At 42.3% G+C, this 12,200-nt stretch overlaps 1 protein-coding gene and 1 long non-coding RNA gene across 2 annotated transcripts; both read right to left on the reverse strand.

Moving 5' to 3' along the window:
* Window positions 1-142: 142 nt before the first annotated feature.
* ncaph (non-SMC condensin I complex, subunit H) lies at window positions 143-5,984 on the reverse strand. Its single transcript, XM_011615323.2, has 18 exons — window positions 5,854-5,984; window positions 5,129-5,358; window positions 4,917-5,007; window positions 4,732-4,824; window positions 4,495-4,612; window positions 4,269-4,414; window positions 3,817-4,006; window positions 3,554-3,636; window positions 3,157-3,350; window positions 2,813-2,958; window positions 2,573-2,679; window positions 1,680-1,799; window positions 1,459-1,566; window positions 1,145-1,288; window positions 947-1,057; window positions 760-845; window positions 542-617; window positions 143-458 (listed from the first exon to the last, which is right to left on the reverse strand). The coding sequence occupies exons 2-18, from the start codon at window positions 5,347-5,349 to the stop codon at window positions 399-401; spliced, it is 2,094 nt and encodes a 697-aa protein (XP_011613625.1). The 5' UTR covers window positions 5,350-5,358; window positions 5,854-5,984; the 3' UTR covers window positions 143-398.
* A 5,335-nt stretch (window positions 5,985-11,319) lies between these two features.
* LOC105418003 (uncharacterized) lies at window positions 11,320-11,690 on the reverse strand. The gene is made up of 2 exons (XR_965426.2): window positions 11,536-11,690; window positions 11,320-11,432 (listed from the first exon to the last, which is right to left on the reverse strand). It is a non-coding gene; the product is annotated as an uncharacterized lncRNA (long non-coding RNA).
* Window positions 11,691-12,200: the final 510 nt, after the last annotated feature.

Here is a 12,200-nt window from a genome sequence, read left to right on the forward strand (position 1 = left end):
TGTGATCGTACAGGTCCTCCCATCTTTATCTGAGCCTCCAACCAGCAGTATCAGCCCACTTTAACCTGCTCCACCTTTGCTGGAGGCACATTAGAGTTCATCCCTCAGCAGCAGATTAATGAAAATACCCAATAAGCAGAAAATGCTGAAAAAAAACTTTTATTTCTTTTGACGATGTGTTTTCATGCTGTGGATGATTTAAAGATCATTCATCTTCATAAAGGTTCTACATTAAAAGTACAGAATAAAAGTGAGGATTTCACCTGGGGAGGAAACAAAATACATTTGAGCTCCAATGAGTCCTGATTATTTACAAAATCCTCCAAATTCAAACATAATAAAAACACCGAAAGAAATCCGATAGAAGCCTCGGCTCCAGAGAGGCTCCTAGGTTCTCCTCACTGGCCTTGTCTGATGATGATGTCCGACATGTCGTCGACCTTCACCAGCTCCAGATTCTGTTGGTGACAAAGTTCATACAAACACACGTGTCTTCACATGTGCGAACCAAAATTCCAGAGGAAGTTGTAGCTTCACTCACTTTTTCATTAGCCAGATGGAGCAGAGCGACAAAGGCCAGTGGCACCGACAGGTTCTGAGCCATCATGTTTGGTAACCTGCAGCAGCACAGACAGAAGAATCACTCGTGTTTCTGAAGCTGTCATAGATGTGGATGTTTTACTGGTGCGAAAGCTGACAGGTTCTGGCACCGCTTCAGTCAGAAGCACCATCAGCTCCGTCTGGCAGGTCTGCTGGTACCTGTTTAGCAACGTCTTTGTGGTCTCTCTGAATGTCTTCTCCCCACACACCTCCGCCACAGGTGTCGCCGCCACAGGTGTCATCTCCTGACAAAGACAGAGTTTAGCAACCGTGCAGCCTTGACTGAGCTGCTTCGACTTTGCAAAAGCAAAAAGAAGAAGACCCAAATGCAGGGTGCTCGGTGTACCTGTGGAGGCTTTTGGGGACTTTCTGTTAGAAGAGTCCACATGTTGTTCTTCAGTCTCTTCATGTCCATCTTCTTGGCGGTCTTTGCGTAGTTGATCTCAATTTTATTAACCTACAAAAACACAACGTATGCACACAAAAAACTGTATCAGCACAAATAAACAAATGCCTAAATGTGGCTTTGTTAAGTTTGGCTCACCCGATGTGGTTCAGGTACCAGGTCGCCCTCCCCGTAGGTGGAGATGCCCTCCAGATCTTGTGAAGGTGGAGGTATGCTATCACCTGAAGGTTGTGTGTCATCTGATCCGGCAAAGCCTTCCACATCATCATCACTGTCCCCACCCTGGACAGGAAATTGGTCAAAGAGGAAAAGGAAATGATGTTTCCTCTTCACACACATACATTCAGCAGCTTGGGCTGGACAACCTCAAACATGGTAGAAAAGATCACTCAGATGTGTATCTGCAGATCCCTCCTGACAGTCTAAATAAACAAAGTTTCTGGAGCTCAGACCTGGATGCCAGGGCAGAAGTTAGCCGTGTCGTTAGCATTGTTGTAGTCATAGTCCCCGATCCCCTCACCGATCTCTCCAGACAGCCTCCTCTGGGCCTCCTGACTCAACTACAAACAACACACAAAATACATTTTTGTCTATCACACAAGCGCACATAAAACAAAGCGACCCCTGTCAACCGCCTGGTTGACTAAACGTGTGACCATTGTCGAGGACTCACTGAGCAGGAGGGTTTGAGACTGAGCTGGGACAGCGTCTCCGGGGGGAACTGAAAGTCTGCTGGCAGTATGGTTCTCTTGTTGGTGACATTGAGGGCAGACTTGCTGTTTGTTGTTGCTGCCTGTGGAGAGAAAAGAGTGTCTACAGGCAGAACTGGTGTGCTCTTAGTTTTGGTTGGGCATCATTTGATATAACAATGATTCCAATAGTTGAGTATTGTGTTGCTATGGCTACTTTAGCAAAAACAGAACATTGTCTTAATAAGTCAACAAGGATGAACCATCTTTGGTGCCTGATTGATCTGAGGATGATGGCTAAGCTGTCATCCATGTTGAACAACATGTCCCACCCCCTACAGGACACCCTGACAGCACTGGGCAGCTCCTTCAGTGAGCGGCTGCTCCCCCCTCGCTGTGTGAAGGAGAGGTATCGCAGATTTTCCTGCCGGCTGCTGTCAGACTGCACAATAAACATAATGCCCGCTAGTCTGCAGACTAGTAGACATAAATAAATAACTGCTTTTACCACTGGACTCACACAATAACATTACAATTCTCTAATAGCATTTCAACCATTCTGCACACACTGAATATTAGATATTTCTGATATGTATATTCTTCAGGTAAACTCCTTTCTGTACAGGTATACAATAGGCTAATTATCCATTTATCTTAGATTATTGTATATATATTTATATATTTTCTATTCTTATTTAATTTTTTTGTATTATATATTTATTATTATTACTTATTTTTCTTTTTCTATCCTTGCATTCCTGAATGTCTTTTCCTCCGCATGTTTTTGCTGCTGTTGCGCCGTAAATTTCCCCGTTGTGGGACAAATAAGGGAATCTGAATCTGATGCACAGCTGGATGACAATGAAAATGTTCTTACTCTTGTTGTGCGAAAATATGTATCAAAATTGACGTCATCACTGAAGTCAATTTCAAAGGTCTTCTTGGCTTTCCTCTTACGCATCTCCTTATCAGGCAGGTGATCCACTGCAAAGGACAAAACACATTACAGCGCAGGGAAAAACGGAACTGGGCACCTTGTGCCACCAGGAGAAGACTGAACTGTTAGTCCAGCAGAAACACATTATGTCCTCAGCATCAATTTACAGATTTCACTTACACTTGTGTTTGGGTTTGAACTGCCAGTAGCCTGGTCCGGCCCAGGTGGCCATGGTCCGTGGGCTGAAGTAGGAGTACTCTCTGGGCTGAGAGGACAGCTGCAGGCACATGGTGGCGATGTCCCCCTCTCCGATTGGAATGACGTCCCTGCACCATCAGAAGGCATTCAGTCATTAATCCCCTGGTACCAGACCCGTTTGTACACATTCATTGAGCTTCATGAATACAATAGTCAGTCATTCTTATTTGCAGAAGACCACATCAAACATATTTTCCAGACAGAAGCTACAGGGTCAAGATTCAGTGAGAGAACTCTGAATGTCTGCTGTGATCCACCATCTTTACCGAGTTTTTCCTGAGCCAGAGGCTTCACATCCGTCCTTGTGCTCTTCAGCTCTGTCCTCACAGTCACCTAAACCCTCCTCACAGTCAGCATCAAAGTCAGGACAGTCGTCATCCTCGGGGTCGGCTTCAGGCTCAGCATTTACATCAAATACGTGATCGCCTTGTTTCATTTTCTCCAGAAGCTGATTCATGGCCTGAGAGAAGATGCAGATTCATGCAGAGGACCTTCTCACATCAGAAGAATTCCCTCTGTGTGATTCTAAATTAGGTGATCACACCAGAGGTTGTAAAAGTTTGACTTTGCATAGTGTTTATGTCCTGTTTGACAGATAAGACACTGAAAGAGTTCCTGATCTTAAATATTGAATAAAACATCTTTTTTACTCATTGTTCTAACCTGCTCAGGCTTCCAGCTGCTGAAGGAGAAGTCCTGCAGTGAGGGACAGATGCAGCATTTTTCCTGGGAACGCTGCAGTCTGGCTGACAGAAACAACACAGAAACACAGACTGAAGAGTTCTACTGAGAAACAGTAGATGAGACACAACTAGGTGGGACTCAAGTTCAGAAGCAACATCAGAAGGACTCAGTCCACCATCAGCAGCAGATCATGTTCCTGGTGTTTGTGAAACAGTAATAAGCTGATCTCAGTTCATTCTTACACATGAAGGGGGATGCAGGAACCTTCTGCGGAGGTGGAGGAGAGTACAAGGGTATGGACTGGAGGAGGGTCATGTAGGATGGAAAGAGCAGCTCACAACGGCTGTTCTCACTGAAGAGTACCGACAGGAAGACGCCAGCAGTGCTGCTCTCATCAAAGGATGAAGCCATCCGCTGAAACATAGGATCCACCTGTGTGTGAGGACAAACACCTGGTTAAAGTACAGACGTAAGGTCTGAAGACCAGCCTGCAGTAATGTCATCACATCTTAAACATCATGACCCTCTGGCTATTCACTGACATCCTGAGAACAGGTCGGTCTTGTAACAAAGCAGGCAGCAGTAGGACGACCTTCAAATTTACAAAGGTTAAAAGAGGAGTGATGATTAGCAGTGATAATGATTAGCTACACCAGCCCTGTCCTCCTGTTACTGTGTAATGGGGTCTCTGTACCTCACACCTCCTCTCAGACTCTGAACTGTTGATGTTGCCCAGATTCTGTTCCACCGTTTTCTTGGGAGGCCTCTTTCTCTTTGGGTGCTTAGACACTTCAGCTCCAGCAGCGTCTTCATCCCTGCCTCCTTCTCCTGAACCGTGGTCTACGCCACATCAACACCAACGGTCAGATACCAGAACAATGTAAAGGTAATGTCTTAAATCCAATTTCAAAGGCTCCCACCTTCTCCAGGTTTGGTTTCAGCCCCAAGGCCACCTAAAACCCTGTAGGCATCAGCATGCACAGCATCCACCCTCACAGCATAGATCTTGGTGCTAGCATCCAAAGTGCCAGCTGCAACCTTAAAAGAGATGAAAGGGAGTAAATAACTACAAAGCTAAATGTTTCCGGATAGATGAATTAAACAGAATAGACAACAGTTAAGGTTAACTGATAAAACTGATTACAGACATGTCAAACCTTAAAGTTTGTGAGCTCAGAATCCTTCTGCTTCAGAATGTCAGCCATGTAGTCAATCAGATGTAGACCAAACGCATTCTTGGTGGTGATTTTCTGCAGAACACAGAATCTTACTTTAACATTATTCTCACAAGACACTCACAGATACCTATACGTCACATTATAATGTCTATGATCACACTTGCATTTTCTGTAGAGAGCTTGATGCAGGTGGAGTAATGCTCTGAGATTTGTGCATTTGAGAGCTTGGGAACAGCTGCAGGAGTGCCTGTAGTGCTGTAGGCAAAGAGCAGGTTTTATTTAGCAGATACAGCCCAACAGTGGGAAAAACAAACCTGGAGGGGGCCGAAAAATCTTCTCCTCTGACAATTTCACCAGTCTTGACCTTATAACTTACCTGTGAGATGTAGAGTCATTAAAAGACGATTCTGTTGCTGCCTGCAGGTCAATGACCCTTGACCTTCTGCGCTGACGCCGCTCCTTCTCGTCATCGTTGCCAGGAAAAGCCGCCAGCAGCGGCGTGCTGCAGGCAGCAGGAGACAGACCTTTGTTGTGGATGATGGAGGATGATGGCCACCCTGGGTGGACCCGGGAGATGGGGGTGGAGGATGTGCTCATTGTACTTGCCTGGGAACATGTTGACAACAATGTTATATGTTCAGAAAATGGCAGCTATAATTTCCGTTTTCTATTGTCATAGCCAGATAAAACATGGAATATTTGGGGATATTTAAATGACTGCATGACACAAATCTTGCGCAAAATCTAGAGTTTAGTTGAAACATTTGTTCAAAGTTAACCTATTCCCTACAAATTTTGTTAAAAGTTTCTTAATTAAAATGATTTTTAAAGCTTAACTTGGCTGGTTTGGCCCTGTAAGTAAACTTACTGTTGTAACCTGGAGGATCAAACTAATCATCACCGGGTCTAACCGAAACTTCAAACATGAACTGTTGTAAAAGCTGCCAGAGTAAAACTAAAATATGAAGGTAGGAAACATTATGTTGCCATCTCGCTAACGGTGTAGCATTGCTAAGCTAAAGGCAGTTAGCCTGTGCTAATAACAAGTGTCTTTACGACCAAGTACAACGGTATAACGTGTCTTTGGCTCGTTTAACGTACCTCTCTGAGCTTAAAACACAACGTTTCCGTCTATTCAACAGGTTAAAAACAGTAAAACCAGCGGAGCAAACCACTGAACAGGGTTTTCTTCCCGACCCGCGTTTGAATTTTGCGCCGAACGGTTTACGTACCAACGTGACGTAATTACGCAAACCACGCCCACAACACGCAAATTAAGAGACAAAATTAAAACAAATCATTTGAAAAAAATAATGATATAATATACGGTTTAACGTCATCATACAGGTGGCTTTGACACATGTTTGACCATAATTGTGGATAAATCAGAGTTATTGGAACTATTTTATTGATGCTTGATGACATAAATGTCAGATAAACTCTGCTTGACTCAACCACTTCTCACGTTTAGCTTCTTTAATCTTTTCGCCCCAAAATATTTGTATGAATTGAACACTTAAACATCGTTTACAGACAAATACTATAGGAAAACACTACAAACTGGAGGACACTCAGCTTTATAGAAACAAAAAAAGGAGCTTTCGATACAATCAATGGAATCGTGAATTTTACAGTTTATAGTCATGCAATTTATAGTGATTTTTCGATGCGCATCACGTCACATAAATGTAAACAGCTGAGCGCCCTTTGTGTGAATTTTGCCATAATTTCAGACTAGTGCAATTCGCGCTTCTCATGAAATACAACCTCAATGTCGAGAGTGATTTTTACTTTTGTCTGCGCTTTTAATTCTACCAACAAATGAAGGAACAAAGGAACGACGCCTAATCTGGCCGCTAGAGGGCAGCAATACGACGGGATCGGTGTCACAGATTAAATGGCCTATTTTTCATTTGCTACCAAATAAAATCAATTTAAAGTCAATTCACTCTGCAGATTTTCCACCTGAGTATTTCTTTGGTTTACTTTCCCAAACTACTTCACCTCTTTGATACTATGCTAACAAATATGTTTCTCTTATGAGTTTTATGACTCCATACAGAAATATTATTGTAACAGATTAACAGATTATTAACAAATTATTGTAACAGATTAATTCCTTTTCCAATTAAGAGAAGAAATAAATTATTAATCTGTGCAAGAAACATTTTGGAAATTGTTTTCCTAAAATCAGGATTTTATTTCTGTTACATTCAGTTTGTTTAATCATCAAAACACAAGTTCAAAAAGCATTTATTAGGTATTTAGTTTAACCACCAATAGGTCTGATACTTGTGTGTTTCCATCCTGTTGGATATTTAATTCCTTTAAGTTGCCTCATGACAAAAATCTCTCAGGGTTTGATTTTTCAGGTCCTCAAACTGCCTCAAATGTGTGAGTGACTGAATAAATTAAATGAATAAATGGCAGGGAACAGCTGGATGTATAGAACCAACAATTGAATAATTTTAATCTGACTGGATTAAAGTTATTAATGTGTGTCTTTAAACTAGAGCAGCAGAAAGGGATATGAATCATGTCCATCACTGTGGGAACATAATCAATCTTTGGAAGGTGTGTCAATGTACATTTATCAGCTCTTAGGAATATTCCTTTTGACTCAAGAATGTGCCCTTTGTCAGCCCCTCTAAAAACTGTGGAGATGGATTTTTGTTTTACAAGCTTAATGATGACAAAAGCCAAACATTAATGTCCACTGTCACCTCTGGAAGCTGCATGTGCACGTGTCCTTGGCAGGAACAAAGGGAACAAATGCCATTTGAATGTGGAGTTAATTGGATCATTTGTAAAAAGAGGGAATCATCATCTGCCTGTAGTTATTCTGGGTGTAGCAACAACAGAGGAGATGCTACATCATCTGCAGAGAACAAACCCTTCACTATGATTAATATATGTATAATATGTGTGTAATAAACCACATACAAGACTATGCATGTTCACCTCAGTTGTGCAGAATAAATGAAAAGCAGATTTGGTCTCTGCATGCGCAGCCACAAGCAGCTGATTGATTTTTCCTGTCTGGTCACTGATCGTACATGAGGAGGATTAAATGACTCAATCCTTCCTCCCTGTTACACTCATCCTTTTTATTCCACTCTTTAACTCTTAAGCCTGAAGATGTTTCCTCCCTGAAATCTCCCTTTGGACCCTGACTCAGATCTCTTATTAAATTCATCAACCTCTGGGGTTCAACAAAGAAAGGTGATATGTTTGATTTTGGAAAACAGTATCACGCATACCCAGCCCACCGCTGGGGTGATTGGAGCTCAGTGGCGCCCCCTCCGGGCAGGGTTGATACACTCACATAAACTCACCACATTATTCAGCTCTGTTGTTTTAAGTCAGAGCTTATTTGCATATTATAATAGTTCCCATCCATCATTGAATGATTCATTAATGATTCCAGCAGCCTTTAAATTACACACGTCAGAGAGCAACAACAATTAAGCGTGTTTCTTCCCAAACACGCTAATGGTTTCTGCATCAACTGCATCTTATGGTCCAGAGATACTCAACAACATCTGGTTTTAGCTGTCAGCTTCACTTTTCTTCTTCACTATCAGATTTACAGGATATTTTCGCTTACAAATCACTAATAATATAGTTTAAAGTTCGTCAGCTCTTGGAAAGCCCATTATCAACATGTGCGGTGTGGGAGCAGCTTCCTTGTAATTAATTATATTAACCCGTGTAGTTAATGTTCACAACAGAGAGCACTGTTGTGATATTAATAAACCAGCAGCTCATTCATTTCTGTGGGCATCACTGAGTATCAGCAACATTACAGCAGGTCAAACACTCAATTAATCAGTCATCATTACATTTGAGAACTCTTGCTTAGTTGTTTTAAATCCTGGATGCAGCATGTTGGTGAAGGGTTCTCTGATCAGGTCAGATCGTTAGAAGCAGAAAACCAGCACATGCAGCCAATATCTGACGTTGGATTAGGGATGACAGCCTAGCAGGTGCTGGTGTTAGTGTGGCTGGTGTGTGTCTGAGTTCCATCTGAGCTCCACCTCATCTCTATTTGAGCTCTACAGTTGGTACTGAGTGTGCAGCCTCACAGTCCAGGAAAATAGCCAAGACAATTTAATAACAGAGAATCTTTAAGATCAACCAGCTGCTTCAACAGAGCCCATCAGGGGGCTCTTATTTGGCTCAGGTCATGCTGCATGAATACATTAGAATTTAGAGAAAAACCGACAGAAAAAAAATCCCAAAATGTTGTTATCAGCTTATTTATTTATGTCTGTTTTTTGTAGTTTTATGTTGAAGGTTATACCTTCACCTGTTTTGATTGACACTTCCAGTTTGTGGTTGTCAGCCCCGCCCTCATTACTTTCACCTGTGTAGCTTTGGGACACCAGTCTGGATTTGTCTGCCTTCTGTTTTCCTTTGATCTTCTGCAGACACTAAGTCTTGTTTCTTTTATTTTGATTGCAAATTGAATAAATTAAAACAATTTTAACAATTTTTTTAATTTTAAAAATAAACCCAAACACTCAATTTTCAGGTCGTAAGCAAACACAGACACTGTTACCGTGACAACATTCAATCAACTGTACATTCTACAAACATTCACCACATGCTATTGAGACAATGAAAAAAATTGTCAGCATGACGATCAGCTACCAAAGTTTTTGGGATAATCAAACCAGTGATAGCTCATCACGATGGTGGAAACAGACTCTCAATCCTGTTAAAAACACAAATTTGTTCAAATGAAGCACATATTTAGCAGAAGGTGCTGAGAGCTGTTGGCTCTCCTCACCTCTTCATCTGACAGCCCTGTCCATCACTCCTGCTATGTTGACCCACACAGATGCATAGATGTGAAAATGTTAAATATTCCCTCTCAGGAGTAAAAAAGGTGTGAGGTGATGGTGGTGCAGCAGAGCAAATACTGTCACATCTGTGGATCCGCCACCATCCTAGATTCCTAGATTGGATGAGGTGTTTGTTGAGGAGGCCACTTTAGCTCACTGAAGGACTTCCATCACATCCAGCCGTGAGACTTACATTTTGCTTTTGGATATTGGGTTTGAGATGTTACGTGCACACTGTGTAACACCCTCATCACAGACAACTGAATAAGGAAAAATGGTCCCATGAATACTGATGGCTCATATATGGAAAGCAGGTGGTGGCAGCCAAATATTGATTTAATTTCATGATCTACTGACTAAAAAATGTGATTAGTAAGATGGACACAAGCCCGTGGCAGATCACCTGGAAAATCTGGCTTTTTCAGCTTGATCGATTTTCAGCCCATCGTGCGGTTGTTACTGACGATGTAATTCATCTATTCTTCAGAGTTTTTGACAGAAATGATAAGCTGCCCATATGTGACTGTATTTTTTGAGTGCAGCTTATATGAAAACGGTTGTTTCTGCCTGATAACAAGAATAAATTAAAGTAAATTTCCACCTCGGCTTGAGCTTCCCTTGATGCTGTGAAGAGACCTTGTCCTAACACCAGAGTTGATTAAAGGCCACCATGTTGACTGTGTGCAGTGGTGAAGAACTTTCAATCTGGCCTCAGAGGGGAAGGAAAGATAAAGAGGTGCTCTAAAGCACCATCGTGGATGTAATGATGCAGAAAGAGGATCGCTCTGCAGGAAACTGTTCAGGACCTTTTCTACCATCAATGTACCGATTCATCCCTGAGGAAGACAAAAGTCTCCCTGTGGTGGGAGCTTTTAATTAAAGGACAGCTCCAGAGTCCACCAGTGAGGATGTCTCAACCAACATCCCCGTGATGATGAGCAGAGTAGTAGGATCAGAAACTATCAATCATTTGATGCTCAGAGATAAGTGTGGGGGTCAGAGGTCAGTGACTCCTTTGTGTTGTAGCAAATGGATGAACAAACCATGTGACTCAGGTGAGCTGCTGGTGAGGAAGCTGGATACAGAAGCTTTGTTGTCTGTGGGTCTGCTTGTGCTTTGCATCAGGGCTGGTGGGAAATGTTCCTGGTATAATTCATGGATGGGGAGGAGTTGCACTCTTTTAAAGATATGATAAAATGTACAAATAGAGAAGTTTATTATGTTTGAGGAGCAGAAGTCAGTCAGGACTGACGCTGCTGCAGATCGGTTGGGTAGATGACACAGGGCCTGCAGGAACGTGATTCTTCGCAGGTCTGCAGCCAATTTACAGTCTGTCAGGCTGCAGGTAAATATTTTAGCAACACTGAGACCGCAGATTAATGAGGCTTAATCCTTTTTTAAAAGGCTCTGCTGCTGATTTGAGCTGCACGGGACACACTCCTCACATGCTCATGTAGTTAGCTCGTATAGATTTTGTGGTTTCATCCAGGACTGTCCATTAGAGCTTAAAAAGGGGAAATAATTACATTTTGAAATCTACCCTGTAAATGAGTGAATTGAACAATTGAATGTTTAATTTTGAACACGTGGAAATATGAGAGCCACTGAGCCCCATTTCCATTCTGTTCTACACAGTCATAAATCCAGTTTAAGGAAATTGCTACAAGCGGCAAACAGGAACTGAACCCCAAGAGGCAGAGACACACACAACAGCCAAAAATGATAAACAAGAAGCTTTACTGAAGAGTTAACAGTCAGTAATCTGCAGACAAGTCCTAGGTGGAGGAACTCAGGAAACACAGTCGGGTCAGGCTGGGTGGCACGAACAGGCATCTGAAAGGGCAATCAGTAGGGCAAACACACAATGAATTTTGAGATTGAAACTGGAATACAAAAGCTTACAGGTAGTCCAGAATGTTTAGGAGCCAGGCTGTACCATAGGTGGTTGAACAACAAATCAGGTGGTTGAACAACAAATCAGCAAATATGGAAGTGTGAACCAGTCTTTCAAAGCAGGAGGCAGGTGCGGATGATTGTCTGGTGAAGCAAATCAGATGTGCAGGTTGATTAGAGTGAGTGGAGAGCAGCCCTGCCCAACCTGAAACTAGACAGCCAAGGGAGAAACAGAAAAGAATCAGAAAGTGAGGGGGGAGGGCACACACTAAGGAAAATTCCTAACAGAAATATTCCCCCCAGGCATGCCCTGATTGTATTGATGTAGTCTTATTTATGGCTCTCTTCGGTCCCATTTTAAAAGATTTGTCACCTCAAACATAATTGATACGTTTTAAATGGGACAGTGAAATATTCCCTCCAGGATTTTAAAACACCAATTTGACCCCTGCTAGAGCTCCTCACTTGTAGATGTAAATGAACTACCTTGAATTTGCATTTTTATGGTAGATAAGGTCATTGTGAGATATATGGGCCGCCTTGGGTCTTCTGTTAACAGCCAATTAGGCTTCCGACAGGACTGCAAGGTTAGGAACGAGAACAGGAAGAGGAACCGACTCTGATGGGTCGCCAGGTCATCACATCTTGCTGAGGCCCTTCAGAGTTTCTATCTTCACGGCAGTCTTTGGAACAGTTCATCATCCTGGT

The sequence above is a fragment of the Takifugu rubripes genome, chromosome 21 (genome assembly GCF_901000725.2).
Source record: "Takifugu rubripes chromosome 21, fTakRub1.2, whole genome shotgun sequence".
Taxonomy (NCBI): domain Eukaryota; kingdom Metazoa; phylum Chordata; class Actinopteri; order Tetraodontiformes; family Tetraodontidae; genus Takifugu; species Takifugu rubripes.

Excerpts from the sequence above, each read along its gene's own strand:
- ncaph (XM_011615323.2), bottom strand. The coding sequence starts at position 5,349 with ATGAGCACATCCTCCACCCCCATCTCCCGGGTCCACCCAGGGTGGCCA. Across the intron at positions 1,567-1,679 it reads GTCTCAAACCCTCCTGCTCA|TTGAGTCAGGAGGCCCAGAG; the intron begins GTGAGTCCTCGA and ends TGTTGTTTGTAG. Across the intron at positions 846-946 it reads GTCCCCAAAAGCCTCCACAG|GAGATGACACCTGTGGCGGC; the intron begins GTACACCGAGCA and ends TGTCTTTGTCAG.